Here is a 16,738-nt window from a genome sequence, read left to right on the forward strand (position 1 = left end):
TAATTAGTTGTAGGTTTAGATTGTGGTTACTGGTTAGTATTAGAGTTAGGTTAGAGTTAAATAATTAGTGGTAGGTTTAGATTGTGGTTAGTATTAGAGTTAGGTTAGAGTTAAATAATTAGTGGTAGGTTTAGATTGTGGTTAGTATTAGAGTTAGGTTGGAGAGTAGGCGACTCCCTAGACTAGCATTATATTACATTTATGTAATACAACATGAACAGCGCATGCGCAGCAACTGCTCGGACGAATAGCGCATACGAACAGGTGTCCGATGCTCGGACGAATATCCACGTCCTTAGGCAAATATACTCACGGCCTAATTCATTTAATGTTTCACACGTGCAGACGTTGAAACGTCTATTATTATTATTATTAAATCCTTATTCAGTTATTGCATTTAATTGATAATTCAAACACAAATACGTGTACTGAAAACTGGCTTGAAAAACGTAAACTGAAAAAGGTGGTGTACAACAGCAGAGGGCTTCTACCTGTAGGCACTTGGAACGTTTCAATAAAAAATATGGTAAATAAACACGAAATGTATTTACTTCCAAAGTCTTAATGTTTATCTACTTTCTTTCGCCTATTATTGCTGATAACTTCCTGTAAATGCCGTGAAAGTAAAACAGAAAAAACTCGTAATTATTGTTGTTTGTGCACAGCGGCGTGCGTTCAGTGTACTTGTGTGTTACAGAGGATCATTTCAACGGCATTTACAGGATGTTATCGGCAATAATAGGCAAAAGAGAGTAGACATTAAGACTTTGGTAGTAAATGCATTTCGTGTTTATTCACCATATTTTTTTATTGAAACGTTCCAAGTGCATGTGATTGTGAGGGCGTCCATAGGCAGCAGGCCTGAATAAGCATCAAATAGAAATTCGAGCTCCAGACGAGTAAACTCGACACGTTAGTCAAGTTGACATGTGACTCATTCATCTATATCTCTCCCATGCGTCAAATCAATTTGTTATATTCCGTTGATTCATACATTGTATAATTATTTAGGCATTGGAGTTGGTAGAAGAAGAAACTAGGCGATATAGACCCACCAAGAATTATCTTGATTATCTTCCAACATCAAATTATGAAATGTTTGAGGTAAGAAACTCTTTATAATTAATGTTACTATGGAAATTCCTATACGGTATGTATGTAACGTATTAAAATTTTTCACATTTCCTTTGCAAGCAAAGCTCTAGCAAGTATTAAAACATGGTTACTAATACTGTTAAATCATCGACTGCTCTCTTTCCACAGACACCTGTAATGAAGAATGAGTTTGAAAGACTGTCAGCTCGATTACCTATGGATATACTCAGCATGAAACGGTGTGTACAGTTTTCACCCAAACCAGATATTTTATCAGATACAACACAATGCTGCCGATTTGCTTATATACATGGAAAAGTCATTTTTCAACATAAATTAAGATATTCGTATACCTGAAATTGGCTGAACTCTGTGAGGTGCTAATGGTGTATTTGCAGATATGAATTACCACAGCCCCCAGCTGGCAAGACCACAGATGTGGCTGCATGGCAAGAGTGTGTACAGAACTCATGTGCCCAGCTCAACCATCAGGCAATAAGGTAAATACTCTTCCAAATTAATGCTTTAAAATTTTACAAAGGATGTCGAGCAGTACTAGTATTATTATTTCTAATGCATAGAGCCTGAATCACTCACATTCGTGTCAAAAGGGTTTCATGGTTGCATCTTATCTCGCTTTCGGATGTTCACGATTGATTGAAAATAACTTTATGAGTTGCTTTACTTGTATGCTAACTTATTGCTGGCTTTGCAGGGTAGCAAACCTGGAAATGATGGCCAATTATGGGACAAATTCATGGAAACTTTACAACAGTGTGCTTGTCAACTTAGTGGACAAACAGCAAAAGCATCTCCAGGAAGTCAAGTAAGTTAGAATAATGATTACAAAAAGTTTGCACTCACATTGCCACTCCCATGTATTTAGACAAGCGTACTATACAAACTTTCATTCAAATTCTAGGAAATTAATCCAAGAAGTCAACTGGTCAAGAAAGCAAGACCAAACAAAGGCTGGCGAGAAACTCAAAGAGTTGGAGTCAAGGTGAGCAAACGGTGTAGGTTAATTTCTAGCAGGTGTGTTCGGCACTATTGTGTTCAATTACACTGAAACACATTACATTTAATCACATGTGTTGATTTATACTCATCTTTCTTGTAAACCAGGTGCACTAAGTATATTGTCTTCTTAATCTGTATGTCACTGACACTTAATGATAGGTTCCATAATTTTCTCCCAATCTTTCTAGTTGGGTTGGCTTGGTATCGAAAAATTACGAGATAGAGCAGGCTTGCGCACAGCTAGAGAAAGAACTGTACGAACTCCAGGAAGGACCTCTACCAAAGAAAATGCGCTTTGACACATAATGCACGATAGCATCTAGCCACTGTGGGCCCAGTCACTGGTACTTGTAAAATTTTGTTTACTTTGTACATTTTCAACATTCAAGTGGGTTTGTTCTTGTATGATATCAGTGGGCTAGCATTAGCAGAAGGGCATATATATAAAATTCGAGTTTATTGGGTTAATTATTACAGGACTGATGACAACACATTATCGTCATCGTGTTTATTGCAACGTAACAGTGACAATTTCCTCAGTTATATTGTCAACTAAATAGAATAATTTCTGGACAAGTGATTGCATGAGCTTAGTACTATTAATTGTACAGTAACAAGTAAAGCAATTTCTGTACGAATTTTATAATGGAAATGATCAATTGGAATTATAATCAATTGCAAAACGTGGTTTGCATTCGACGGTTTATCTGGAACACTTGTACATTACTTATAAAATGCAGGACAGTACTTGATAATAATCAATTAATCATGTCTAAACGTTTCATCTCTGATCACATAAGTGTTACAAAATATTTGATAGTATTTACCTGATAGATTTCTGTAATGTTCAGTGTATGTAAACGACTATCTTGTATTAAAAATTATTTTTTAACTGTCACAATTGTAAATATTTTTCTGTATTGATAATTCAAAAACTGCTGAAAGTCAGATATAAGAAGTGAGTTAACAAAAGTAATTATTTACAAAATATTTTTTATACATTTCCAAGAATAAAGCACATCGCAAATTACTATATTATTTCATAACAGATACAGATAAGCTCCCTTTACTATGTCCTGCAGACGAGAAGTGGTGACACAACTAATACATAGCAAAACGAATAAAGCAAGCAAACACAGATGGAATACTGTACATGATTCTTCAGAGATACTGTCTTTACATGTGCGGCCAATGCTTGACTGAGTCGTCGACAATTACCCACGCATAATATAGCTACTGTTGCCCTAACACTACCAACTTTGCTATCATTGGGGCTAAACTTCCCTTCCGCAATATCCACGAAACACTACGAATGAGTCCACATTTCATTCCTGCCTGGGCCTCACGCAGTCATCAATACCATAGTAGCACTCACAAAAACGCCACCTTCCACAATCTACCCATATACATGCCCCCTAACAAGCATCTCTACAAACAAACATACACGACAAGCAATCACGAATGTTGATAACGTGCGACGATGCACGATGAAACGCTCTGATCAGCTCACTAGTGGCGACACCTGTTAGGACTCCCTCCACTTCAAATCTCATGATTGTTAAAACTTGCTCATCATCCGACCATCGGTGGATAGCATGGGCGATTATGTTGCGAAGAGACATGCCAGTTGTCTGCATGTGTACAGAGGAGATAAACGTCTGTGCACCAACTATCGACTCGGCCACGAGGATATTCTCTTTGAATACCGTATAGGAACATCAACATGCAGGGGCAATATGTACACTGCTTCTATTATAAAATGTATCTTCTTTACCCGTTTAATAATATCGACCATTTACTTAGCAGGATGCAACAAAGTGCATTGCTCACTGCATTGATGTACATACTCACACTAGTAAAGGTGCATTGCCCACGACCTGACGTATGTATTCACAATAGCAAAAACACTGCCTTGCATTTCCCACTGCCTTGATATAAAGATGTATGTATACATACATCTTTATATATATGTACTGTCATTATATAGTTATATATATATACTTATAAAGATGTATGTATAGATTGTATATATATGCACACTGGTAAAAGCGCAATGGCTGCCGCACTGACGCATACATGCACACCGGTTAAAGCACGGTGCCCACAGCCCCGATAGTTATATGAATTCTGGTTAAAGAGCAAAACCCACTGCACCGATATACACACACACATACTAAAAGCATACTGCATGCTGACCTATCGAGACAATGCATGCACGTACATGTGAAGAAGTGCTAGCGCCAGAATATTACCAGATCTTGATGTTAGTATGATGTATGACAGCGCGCTTTCATAGACTACAAGCATATATTTACCACCCACTACCTGGGGAGACAAGCAAACAATTTCTTGCTAACAGTAGTTGTTGGTTGGGTGTATAGGCAAGCTATTTTTACTAGCTATTTGATGGACACACACTATAGTATTGGAGAGGCACTCAAACAGAGCAGAAGAAGGTTAATCAGGAAGCATTATGATGGCATAATTTCAACAATTCAGCACGGTTACATGAAGTGCAAGTTTCAGGATTATGTGCGAGAGAGAATGACCCAATGCTCCTTTCTGCGCCATCAGCATCTGCAAAGACCACCTGCTGAAGGTGCCGAGTGGTTCCAAAGCCACATTGACCCCTGGCCTCCACACACTGCAGCCGACCGCACGACGCCAACGCTGGAAGCGAAGCCCTTACGCGTCGATCCCGCCCCGCGCACCTAGTGTATGTTGAGAAGAGCATCAATCGGCACATTGTCAAGGCTCACCCTCAGTTCCGCTGCCAGGGTGGCGCCGCTGCGCAGACCGTTGCGCGGACTAGCGGTCTTCGAGCGGCGCCCGCGCGACGAATCGCTCGCGTCGCTAGGGGGCGCTGCCATCGCCGCGCCCTTGGCGGTCGTCTCCTGCGAGCGGCGCGGCATATAGTCCGTGCTGCAGAGCTGCGCAAGGTTCGGCATCATCTCCGCGTCCCACATCTTCAGCCGGCGCAGCTCCTTCAGCAGGTTCTCCTTGCCGTCGGGCGCCGTCCCGGACGCACTCGCCGCGTCCGCTCGACCCGCCGCCCGGCTCCCGCGCCGGCGGCGACCGCGCGGCGCTGCGGCTCGGGGAGCGTGGAGGCAGGCGTCGCGGCGGCCTGTCTCCGCGCGGGAGCTAACGGTCGTCGTCCTGGCGCGCGCCGCCCTCCCCGCCGTGCGCCGCGGCGCTCGGGGTTCCACCGCCAGGGGGCGCCTGCTCGCCGGCCGCCTCCTCCCTCGTCGCGTCAGGCGGCGATTCTTCTTGTTCGTCTGTGGTCGCAGGAGAGTCTGTGAGCTGTGTGTCTCTGGAGGAGGAAGTGCGGCCATCCTTGCCGCCGTGCACGCTCCCTCGCTCGGCCGTGGCGGCGTCGTAGCTCGTCCCCGCCGCACCGCTGCCGCTCTGACTAACACCCGCACGCAGCGAGTACGCACGTCTGGTTGACGGGTTGCCGCCACCGGCGGCTATCACAGTCGAGTCTCGCTTACCGAGGTCCCGCCGCTTGGACGTGTCGTCGAGAAACAAGCGGCGCACGTGCGGCGTTGGGCCGTTGAGGGCGCCGGCGTCACGCACGTCGACACTCACGAGGTGGATGCGCGGCGAGCGGCGAACGCTGGCAGTAGCAAGCACTCGCGCGTGGTTCACGAGCTCACCAGGTGGCGCTGTCTGCCGCGGGGACGTCTTTTGCTCGGCGTCCCTTCGCGATTTGCCGGTCGTCTTTTTCAAGGTTGCCACCATGTTGGGTCTGCTCCCTCCGCCGCCTGCTGCCGCCTCTTCCTTTAAGCGACCCGTGCTCCCTCGAGTCACGACGGCCGGGTTAGCATTCCCGTCCAGTCGTCGCCGCTTCGCGCGCGGGACGAGTTGGTCGTTGCAGCCTCTCCTCCGCCGCGGTTGTGCATCTACACTGACAGGCCTGGCAATGAGATGCCGCCTGCTCGGTCGCCCGACCAACCGCTTCGTCGCCATGACTACGACCGACGGCGCGGCGTCCTCCGCAGGCAACCGTTGACCATCTGTGCTTGTGCATGCAGACGTAGAATCGCCGCGCCCTTCGTCCAGTATCCCCCGTTGCTTCCTCTGGTTCGTGGAACTGGCACGCAGGTGGGCGCCTCCCGCCGGCCCGGGGACGGCGCCCCCTGGCGGGACGCAGCAGTATCGCGCTCGCGCGGCAGCCAGCGTGTTGGCTCGGCATCCTCTCACTGCCACAGTCGTCGTCGGCTCATTTCGCATCTCGGGGAGACCGCGACGGGAATGCCGGGACGGCAGCGCCCTCTGCCTTGAGCCGTGATCGTGTTCGACAGTATCCAGAGCGAAATCGCCCGGCCCGCATCGCGTATCTCCATCGCTGGACCGCGAAGCAGCGTCTAATTCCCGGACACCGACGCCAAGTCTCGATACCGCCTCCTCGTCGAAATCAGCCGCGTGAAACCTCTTGTTGTTCGCCCGCACAGCCGTCTTGCTCGGAGATTCATCGACGGACTGGTCGGGATTGTTCCGCTGAAAGTTAATCAAAGATCTCGTACTACGCGACTCCCTGATGACGTGTTCTCCGGCTCCGGGCGGCTCCGACGGCGCCAGATCGCTCCTCACTGCATCGACATCGACCGACGCATCGTCTGCTGATTGCACGCGACGCCGCGCCCTTCTTTGGTATTTGCGCCGGCGTCCCTTCGTGAAGCTAGTCCGCCGTTTCGCGCCGTTTCGCGCCGGATGCGGCTCCGCATCGTCGCACGATCGCTGCGCGTCCCCGACACCCGGCGTCTCGTCGACACTCCGCCCCGTCTCAAGGTCGTCGACCCGCGGCGTCTCGGTGGACGAGGCGTTATCGCTGGGCGGAAGCTCCTCCGGTTTGATCGGACGCCGGCACAGCTGCGGCGATGCCGTCCTGGGTCGACCGCGCCGCCCTGGCGTCTTCGTCGTCCCCGCAGCACCAGGTTTACGCCCGCACGTGTGCTGCCAGGACTTGTAGGAGGTCGGCGCGCCGCGACCGACGAGGAGCGCGCGGTCGTAGATGCTGCGGTCGTGACTCGCCGCCACCAGCAGCTTGATCGTGAACTCGGAGAGCCGGTTGAAGCGCGTCAGCGCGCCCTGCTGCATGAGGAAGACGTCCTCGCGCATGCGGTACCAGTTGCGCTTCAGTTTCTCACGCCGCTCGACCATGTAGCAGAGATTGCGCACCTGCAACAGCCACAGAGATGCCGCTCGTTAGCGAGCGAGGTAATAATGTCACACAGGGTCATACACGGTATCGCACGAGTTAATAGACATTGTGTCACGTGTCACAGAGATGCCGCTCGTTAGCGAGCGAGGTAATAATGTCACACAGGGTCATACACGGTATCGCACGAGTTAATAGACATTGTGTCACGTGTCACAGAGATGCCGCTCGTTAGCGAGTGAGGTAATAATGTCACACAGGGTCATACACAGTATCGCACGAGTTAATAGACATTGTGTCACGTGTCACAGAGATGCCGCTCGTTAGCGAGTGAGGTAATAATGTCACACAGGGTCATACACAGTATCGCACGAGTTAATAGACATTGTGTCACGTGTCACAGAGATGCCGCTCGTTAGCGAATGAGGTAATGTCACACGGGGTCATACATAGTATCGCACCAGTTAATAAACATTGTGTCACGTGTCACAGAGATGCAGCTCGTTAGCGAATGAGGTAATAATGTCACACAGGGTCATACACAGTATCACACGAGTTAATAGACATTGTGTCACGTGCTCGAGGTAATAGTGTCACACAGAGTAACACACAGTATCACACGAGTTATTAGGCATGGTGGCACGCGAGGTAACAGATATGGTGGCACGTGGTAATATACAGTATAACACACAGTAACAGACACGGTGACACACTAGAAAATACTCTGTACAAACTCATACCAGTTAACTAGCTGGAAACGAGCTGGATAATGTACATGGTGTGACATAGTGAAACAAAGATGGTGTCATGTGAAGTAATAAACATGGTGTCCCCTGATGTAAGAGACCTGATGATACACCAGTGAATAGACATAGTATGGCACAAGGTAAGAGTCATGCTGTCATGAAAGATAACAGAGATGGTGTTCCGCTAGTGAATAGACATATTATAGCACTAGGTAATAAATTCACTGTATCACGCTCAGTGTTTGCCACTGAGCAGAAAAAGCTGTAGGCCTGCAGGGCCTATAGCTCCTAAAAGCTGCAGGCCCGCCAGCGAAGCTGTAGGCCCGCCAATTTTGGAGCAAATTACAGTAATAAAACAGCATATCATGTTCTTCCTTGTGTTTATTAGTCATTATCAATGTCCATAATCATAATCCCTCTGTGTTTCCTTCCTCTCGTCGGATGACTGTTTATGCTTCTTTGTCGGGGGCTCACAATAAGGAAACGCCACATCGTTGTTATATGTAGCTCCTTGGTAACTACGACTCTCCACGTTGACAGCAGAGAGACAGACTGGTAGTCTGGTACACATCGGGGACTTCTATGGGGGTCTGGGGGCCAGAACGTTTTTGAAAATTATAAGCTCTGAGATGCAATCTAGAGCCATTTCAGGGTACTCCAATACATTACAACTAGCAACACTTTTTGGTGGAAAAGGAAAAAATTATGTAAAATTTTGATGGGCACTGGGGAATTCCGTCTGTGTTGAGTGTGTCAAAAGTAAATGTATTTTGTAGACATACAAGCTCTTACGTAGGAAAGCTTTTATTTAGCTACACCCTGTATAAAATGTATATAGTTTTTCCAAACGTTAAAAACAATATGACACGGTTAAACCTGAGTGGTGCGACAAGGCTCGTACTGCTGTGTTGCATGACCTATGCTAAGTATAGCCGCCATCACGCGTGCTTCTGCCGCAGCTACAGTGACTTAATGACATGTTGTGTTAAACTTGAGACACTTATTATTATTTACTGTCACTAATTCAACATGATATACTTACGCTAAATCTTCTTTAATATTATTTTAAAACAGTATACGTGATACGTTTGTCAATAATACCGCAGTGATACTTTATTTGTTTTACATCCAAACGTGAAATGCGCGGGGGATGTGAGATTATCACAACCTCGCGCACTACCGCCCGTGAACAGTGAGCGTGCCTCCGACGTGCCGTAACTAAACCGCCTGAGGCGCCTGCTTCGCCGAGCACGAACGCCCCTCGCCTCGCGCTCGCATCCGCCTCCCCCCGCCCTAGCTCTCGACCCTTCTTGACGAAGCTCCCCGCGCAGACGGCGACGCGTTCGAGCCCGGCAAGCTTTGCAAACAGCCCTGAGGCGTGTTAGCGAGAGCAGAGCGGAGCCAACCTATCGATGCGAACGCGATCGTGAACGCACACGTGAGGCCTCCTGAACGACACACGACGCTGCCTGTGAATGACACACGAGCGCTCCGCGGGTTGATCAAAGATGGCGGGCCCCCCATCGGAGCGGGTTACTCGCAGCAATTTGTAATGCGCAAGCAGATACAAGCTACTCTTAAACCCGACATTGAAGACCGCGACGGAAAGTGACTCGCATCACCCCAATTGAATTAGAATATGAATGACTGAAAAGTGAATAAGTTGAATAGCGCATTAGCAAATTGACGTCAGAATGTTAGATTCGCATATCCGGCTCACCCACCAGAATTTTTCGGCGCGCCATCCCTTGTAAAGCTCTCACGCCGACCCCACTGAGCGACACAGCTTTTTCAACTGCGCGCCAACCTGACGCTCGCTCGCACCCGTGGGCGTTCGCCCCTCGCCGCGCAGCCCTGTCGTTCAGCCCAAGGGCGAGCCGCCCCCGCGCCGCCTCCACCCGAGCGAGCGGCCCTCCGCAGCGAGCGTTGGTCTCCTGACAGGCCTCTGTTAGCGTCAGTGCGGCGAGTTGTCTAGCAGCATGGGCGCGAAAAATCTGGCGAATGCCGCAATGGCTACATTTCCTGACGTCAATTCTTGGGGCAATCTATTTCAACTTTCTATTTTCACGTTTTCATCGTCATTCATTTCCCTTCTAAAATTCAATTATGTATTGCAATTTCGTCTGCTAATATCGTTTAACAGTACTTTGTTGCTTCGCGATTAAATTGCTGAGTCCCCCCCTTCCCCGCATGGGGGCGGCCCCGCATCGCTTATGATCGAGCGAGCGACAAGCGAGCGCACCAGCGAGCGTCGTCGTGTGCGTTAGGAAGGCGCTGCGTTGTTTCATGCGAGCGTTCGTCTCGAGCGCCTCGCTCTCGGCTGAACACGCTCTGGCAACACCAATGTAAAAGGTTCGCTACGACTGGCACAAAGTAAGGTCCAGCCTTTTTATTCGATTTTGTGGTATGCAACGTGGTATCGAGGGATTCAGGAACTGTGACTAATGGTGGTCCGAAATCCACGCGAACGGTGCGCGCGGATCTCTTTTGAATGCCAACTAAAGTTGATTGCAGTGGGCGAACGCATTGTTTACATGTATGTCACGGTTTATCACGGATTAGTTTTCAAATAAATACGCCTGGAAGTTAATATGCATGAACAGATTTCTACAGGTAACAGTTTCTCAGTGTTTCGAATTTTCGGTGATCAAATAGCTGTAGGATCAGCGGGCCTGTTTGATCAAGAAGCTGTAGGCCCGGCATCGAAACTGCCGGCGGCGGGCCGACGGGCCGACGTGAATTTCGAACACTGTATCACGCTAGTCAATAGACATATTACAACACGATATAATGGGAAAACCCGTGGTACACGGTTAACAGGCAAACATTAATCATGTTGGCTAGGCTTAGCGAGTGCCACTTGGTGCTTACCCTTTCTAGGTCTTGTCGTACGTAAATGAGCATCTTGAGACGTTCACATAAGCTGTCTTCTTCCTGCTTCAGAAGCAGGTCTTCCTCATACTTCTTCGGCGTTAGCAAGGGTCGGGTGAATTCGCTCTGAAATGGGAAGATAGATATGTGCCACCTCTAGATATAATCTCCCATACAATGCAATATAGTACGGTATATATAATTACACAAAATGATACCAGAACCTAAATACTATACAGTAGGTACAATGGGTGGGTAGGTAGGAATTTAATACACACAATTAAATAGTCATAAGCACACACGGATGCATGCACTCAAACACACTTTTGATAGTGACGATTATTAAGTTTCAAAGCAAGCACAAGTTTGATCCTGAATGGTCTGGCGGGGTAAACAGCAAACAGATATTTTTCGTGGGTGGTCCTACAAACCGTTCTCTTCAGCTTCCAGTACTGACAGATGAGATCCACGTCAGCATCGTCCGCCTGCAAGTTGCTAGCGATTGATCGAATGCTCGTGTTCTTGTAGAATTCCTGCTGCACACGGTAGATCCTGCACAGATACAAACTTTACAGGTTTAACAGAATAATTTGTACATACACAAACTTTAACGTAGTTTTGCACAAACACTATGCGGCAATACCACAGCATAAACAGTACACCCTCCATGTAACTACACCGGAGAATTACTACGGACAATGCAGCCACTATACTAGATTAGATCTGTGTATAGCTAGCACACCTAGCGTTGCGTTCGTTAGCAGTCTCCTTCTTCGTCGGCGACCGCTTGGCTGAGTCTTGTTTCTTCCTCGGCGTGATGACGTGACGTGCGCAGTATCCCTAAAATCATCACAATGTCAGTTGCATCCCTCGAACACGATAGAGGACATCATATATTCACACGCACACGCAAGCACGCACACGCAAGCACGCACACACACACGTACAAAACATATATAACTAGAGCACTCGGAGAGCATAGACCTCCGCCAAGGCAGCTGAATTCTCTCAATGTGAAATTTTTTATTAATTAATTAATTAATTAAGTGGAAAAATTAATTAAATGTGATCGGTAGTAGTGCACGAGCGTGCAGGTGGGGAGGACTGGTGGTTGCCGCTTACCGTCTGTGTTTGTAGAGTCTACAGCCCAGCCGCACCTAGGCGGAAGTTGACACTGAAACGTCATGGTAAACACACCACACAAACCAACACTCCAATGGCACGCCGGTGAAAACATAACCTGCGCCACGCCCCTGGCGGAGGTAACAAACACGTATATCATTTGAAACGTTACATTTGTTTAGGTGCCCAAGATATTTAACAATGGTTGTGCTCGTGACGGATAAACTATAGAAATCAAGCTGTAGTAACACACATTGCAGATACAGCAATTAGCAAGAAAGCACTGGCAAGCGGAGCAAGATAGTATTCTGGTTGTTTGAACACGTGAAATCCACAGTTACTTATATTACCAGTAAGTTGATCCTTGCTCTCCCGGTTCATCGGATAGTTTCTGCTCCATACGTAGATTAGCAGTGAAGCCACATGTTACGTGGAATGCCTTCTTACATGACTTTACCTGTGATGCATAAATAACGCCAATATACTCCAAGGCATCACTAAGATACACACACCCTAAAAGATCTTAGCCTTCAGTTGGTAATATCCTTAGCCAGACAATTCTGCCAGACAATAGGGCCAAGACCCTGCTTCACTCTCACTCTCCCTGTCTCTCTCTCTCCAATCTCTCTCTCTCTCAGTCTCTCTCTCTCATCTCCTCTCTCTCTCGTCTCCTCTTTTCTCTCATCCCTCCTCCCTCCCATACTTTCTTTCTCTCTCTCTGTCTTCTCTCAGCTCTCTCACGTAAGTCTTCTATTTAACATCAATTCCCATTTATCAACTGATCACTTATTTTTTAATTCTTGTTCTTACCCCTTCCGTCTCTTCTTCTCGTACGAACTTATATAGTAATCATATATATATATAAATATATATATATATTTATATATATATATATATATATATATATATATAATATGATTATATATATATATTATATATATATGTGTGATTGTGGATCCTCACCGTGCACTGTATACATGCTCCAACCTTTTCCTGGCACACACAGCACACGAGGTCCCAGCGACTCGCCGGTATAGCGGCGATGTCCGTGATCGGCTCCATCAGCTCCGGCGAGCCGATGCGCACCTCCGGAATCCAGAGCGCACAGCTGACATGAGCCCACTTAGTACCGCTCCTGCATGAAAGACATCAGCAGTCATAGCATTAGTTTACGTTATTAACTGAATCGCTGCTGAACACTCGATGAAGGTAGTAAGACGCTGAGTATGAAATCTCGATGGGGGCACTCCACGACCACATGCAGCCAGGCACAACCACTTTAAATCATAAACTATACTACTATTTATACTAGTATATGCCAAGCTCCCCGGCAAACTGCAAGAACCAATCACAAACTTCCACAGGCTAGCTTGGACACTAAAAAATCGCTGAACATAGAACACGAATGTTCGGTAAACTTCTGGTATGCGACAACATCGCTGACGACTCATCATTTGCAAGTCAGGTCAAGCCAGACCGCAACGACGAAGACTCACTTTGTGGGTTTCATTGCTCCGCCGCGCTGAGGACAGAACATGCACTGCGGACGGATGCCGAGAGCACAGCACCGGCACAACCAGTCTCCTGGTGGGATCACCTGGATTCCGTAGCAAGCCTGCATTCAAAGCATGGATAACCAGTGTCAGATATAGTACAGCACATTACGGTTCAGCACTGTACAGTATGATTCAGTACAGCACTGTACAGTATGATTCAGTACAGCTCAGTAAAGCACTGTACAGTACGATTCAGTACAGCACTGTACAGTACGATTCAGCACAGCACTGTACAGTACGATTCAGTACAGCACTGTACAGTACGATTCAGCACAGCACTGTACAGTACGATTCAGTACAGCACTGTACAGTACGATTCAGCACAGCACTGTACAGTACGATTCAGTACAGCACTGTACAGTACGATTCAGTACAGCACTGTACAGTACGATTCAGTACAGCACTGTACAGTACGATTCAGTACAGCACTGTACAGAGGTGAGATTATGGTCAGCAACTCCCTGTTTACCGTCTGAATCACGTATTGCAATTATTTGTAACATAGAAATCAAACATGATAGTTACATGAAGCATGACGCAAACATTTTTAACACAATTGAAACACAAGTCCCGACTGGTGCCCAAACAGATCGGATGCACCCCTTTTCAAATCATAACCGTGTTTAGTTGTTCTAAGCGAGTGCAGGCTTTGGCTCACCTGATGCACAGCAATGTCACATCCATCGCAGAATACCATCTCATTGCCTTCCTCATAGTCGGGCTGTCATAGAGAAGAATCAACGTCAATCATTGAGGTAGCACAGGCACCTCCATCACTGACATAATATAAAATTATCAACCTAACACTGAACGTCACACAAATCTATTCCACGTACTAAACAATGAATGACAAATTTCTCTTTCTTTAGCACGTATGTGAAGAAGCTAAAGTTAAGCTACAACAAAAAGAGTAAACCTTTGTGAGAGCAAGCATGTAAGAGGCAGCAACAATAGAATACTTACTGATCGGCAGACAGTACATATAGTGTCATCATCGTATTCAATTCCAAGGCCTTCCTCATATCGCATCGCCCTCTCTAAGCTCATGTGTGACTGAAAATATACATCAAATACATCGATTCAGAACAGATTACCTTACAAAAAAATTCTTAGCTTGACTATGAATATCATTTGCATGCCAGTGTTTGTTCTGCATACAACCAATTCCACTCACTGGGGTCAGTTTCGACTTTCCGTGCTGTTAACTTTAAAAAATTCACCGAGCTGCCCTCTACTAGCCGGATTAATCATTATATATACATATATGATATATAGGTCCAGCTAAACAAATACTTCACAAGTGCAATATTCCCATACTACAATACTTATTGCGTTTTGTAAAGAAACTCCTGGAGACATAATCTTAGTATAAATATTACCATCTCTACACACCTAACAGCAACAGCAACTAATAACAATAATCTGCATTACTGGGCTTTTCATCCTTTGGGCTTCTCATGTAGTGTCACACACTGTGCTGTCACCTACTAATCATATCAATCATTACCGCACATCTTCTCACCTGCACTTCAAGTTCTTCTATTATTTGTTCCATCGGTGCCTCAACAATAGGGTTACCACCTAGAAAAAATTACAAGAAAGAAATGAGTTAAATTGTGTATGATTTACTTACGATAAAACACGAGGTTTTCACTTTGTGTTAATGTGAGCATCTTGACTTTCATTTTCAACCATAATTACTAATACTATTTATGCACGATATCAGCAACTAATGTAGAAATTGTTTGACCAGAACATACCCCTTTGTTACTTTATGCCAAAAAATACCATCGCTGCGACATTTCCACTATAACTACTACACGTTATCACCAACAAACGTACAGATTTATAAACCAGGAAAATCTACCACGCGACAATGGCCAACAATAACCCACGCTCTCGGAGTCACATCACACTCTCACACATTTCGCCCACAATTACTCCCTCACACAACATCACACTCGCTAGTCCAACCAGGGGACGCTCACCGCTGGCTCTGCGATCGTCGTTGACGCGGTCGAGCCAGAAGAGATCGATGTCATCGAGATCGTAGCGACACGTGCGTTCCGCGCGCTCGTCCAGCGTGTGAGAGACGTGCGTGCCGCCGCCATAGGTCGCCGCGTCGTCGTCGCCGCCATTTGCAGCGCGCAGAAGCTTCTTTGGTAGCCGGAAGTCGCACCGCTGTGTCAGTGCTGTCGTCACGAGCCTGCGGGAACACGAGCACGGTGAGCAACGACGCGAGCACGAGGGGGGTGAGCAACGACGCGAGCACGAGGGGGGTGAGCAACGACGCGAGATAGCAGAGGTACACGTTAGCGATGCTGACGCCGAGGACGAGGTGGTATTGACAGAAATGTGAATAATTCTCTGCATTAATTGTTAATTAAAAATTACTAAACTAAATTATCTGAATTGTCTGCGGCTGGAAAATTTTCCCATTGACACAATGACAGCTGACAGTGCTGATCGATGTTTTTACATGCAGCCAAAAAAAATACCGACGTCAGACAAACATGTGCTCCGATAATGCAAACGACACATCACAAACTGACATCAAACGATCCACTAGCTAAGAGGAAACACGAGAACATGGCAGGAGAGCGGCTCCACCTGGCAGCGGGTTGCGGTAGCTCGTCTGGATTGACTGGAATCTGCACGCCGCGTTCCCATTCCTGCCGCCAGGAGTCGCTGATCATCAGATAGCTGTGCGGCGGCAGCTGCTCGCTGTCACCGAGCTTCATCGCGCTGATCAGGTCCTTACGGAAGAGCTGCAGAAACAAACGCAAGCACATGCTGTGCACTCGTGCTGCATCGATCGTTTCGGGACCTGAAACTCGCGTTTTCTTTATCATCGGGGACAGTACTCCATTGCTTAGAGGGAGGGTAGAGACAGACACAGACATTACAAACTGTCACCAGGGCCGCCTTCGGCTGTGATACCTCGGTTCCGACCAGACGACTAGCGGGCATCCATCACAGCCGAATGGGATTAGTACCGACTGTAGTTTATTCAAAATGTCGGCGCCCATACAGAATCGCGCTTCAGCTTGTTTTTATGAGTTTTTGAGTATGATTATGGACGATGATGAACAAATTCTTCTCAGACAGCTTAATCTGATGATGTCCACTCAAGCATTAGGTGTAGTGGACAAATTTCCAGTTCAACT

General features: G+C 46.8%; 2 protein-coding genes across 2 annotated transcripts in view; one reads left to right on the plus strand and one right to left on the minus strand.

Moving 5' to 3' along the window:
• LOC106808756 (pre-mRNA-splicing factor SPF27-like) overlaps positions 1-3,011 on the plus strand; it is a 3,914-nt gene extending 903 nt beyond the window's left edge. The window contains exons 2-7 of the mRNA XM_014811598.1: positions 1,012-1,104; positions 1,264-1,334; positions 1,494-1,595; positions 1,811-1,921; positions 2,018-2,098; positions 2,304-3,011. Coding sequence (XP_014667084.1) covers positions 1,012-1,104; positions 1,264-1,334; positions 1,494-1,595; positions 1,811-1,921; positions 2,018-2,098; positions 2,304-2,421 — 576 coding nt within the window. The 3' untranslated portion in view covers positions 2,422-3,011. The remainder of the gene's footprint in view (positions 1-1,011; positions 1,105-1,263; positions 1,335-1,493; positions 1,596-1,810; positions 1,922-2,017; positions 2,099-2,303) is intronic.
• Positions 3,012-5,256: 2,245 nt separating this feature from the next.
• On the minus strand, positions 5,257-16,525 carry LOC106808747 (protein Jade-1-like). Its single transcript, XM_014811589.1, has 13 exons — positions 16,182-16,525; positions 15,560-15,777; positions 15,094-15,152; positions 14,535-14,624; positions 14,230-14,292; positions 13,512-13,630; positions 12,979-13,150; positions 12,366-12,472; positions 12,038-12,050; positions 11,636-11,733; positions 11,325-11,445; positions 10,894-11,019; positions 5,257-7,296 (listed from the first exon to the last, which is right to left on the minus strand). Exons 1-13 carry the CDS (start codon positions 16,472-16,474, stop codon positions 5,257-5,259), a joined length of 3,519 nt encoding a protein of 1,172 aa, XP_014667075.1. The 5' UTR covers positions 16,475-16,525.
• Positions 16,526-16,738: the final 213 nt, after the last annotated feature.

The sequence above is a fragment of the Priapulus caudatus genome, unplaced genomic scaffold, assembly GCF_000485595.1.
Source record: "Priapulus caudatus unplaced genomic scaffold, Priapulus_caudatus-5.0.1 Scaffold302, whole genome shotgun sequence".
NCBI classification, from domain to species: domain Eukaryota; kingdom Metazoa; phylum Priapulida; class Priapulimorpha; order Priapulimorphida; family Priapulidae; genus Priapulus; species Priapulus caudatus.

Bases quoted from the DNA above. Each gene is read 5' to 3' on its own strand.
- LOC106808747 (XM_014811589.1), bottom strand. From the start codon at position 16,474: ATGTCTGTGTCTGTCTCTACCCTCCCTCTAAGCAATGGAGTACTGTCC. The intron at 15,153-15,559 runs GTGAGCGTCCCC...AATTTTTTCTAG, and splicing joins CGACGATCGCAGAGCCAGCG to GTGGTAACCCTATTGTTGAG. The intron at 11,446-11,635 runs GTGTGCTAGCTA...GTATCTGTGCAG, and splicing joins GCTAACGAACGCAACGCTAG to GATCTACCGTGTGCAGCAGG.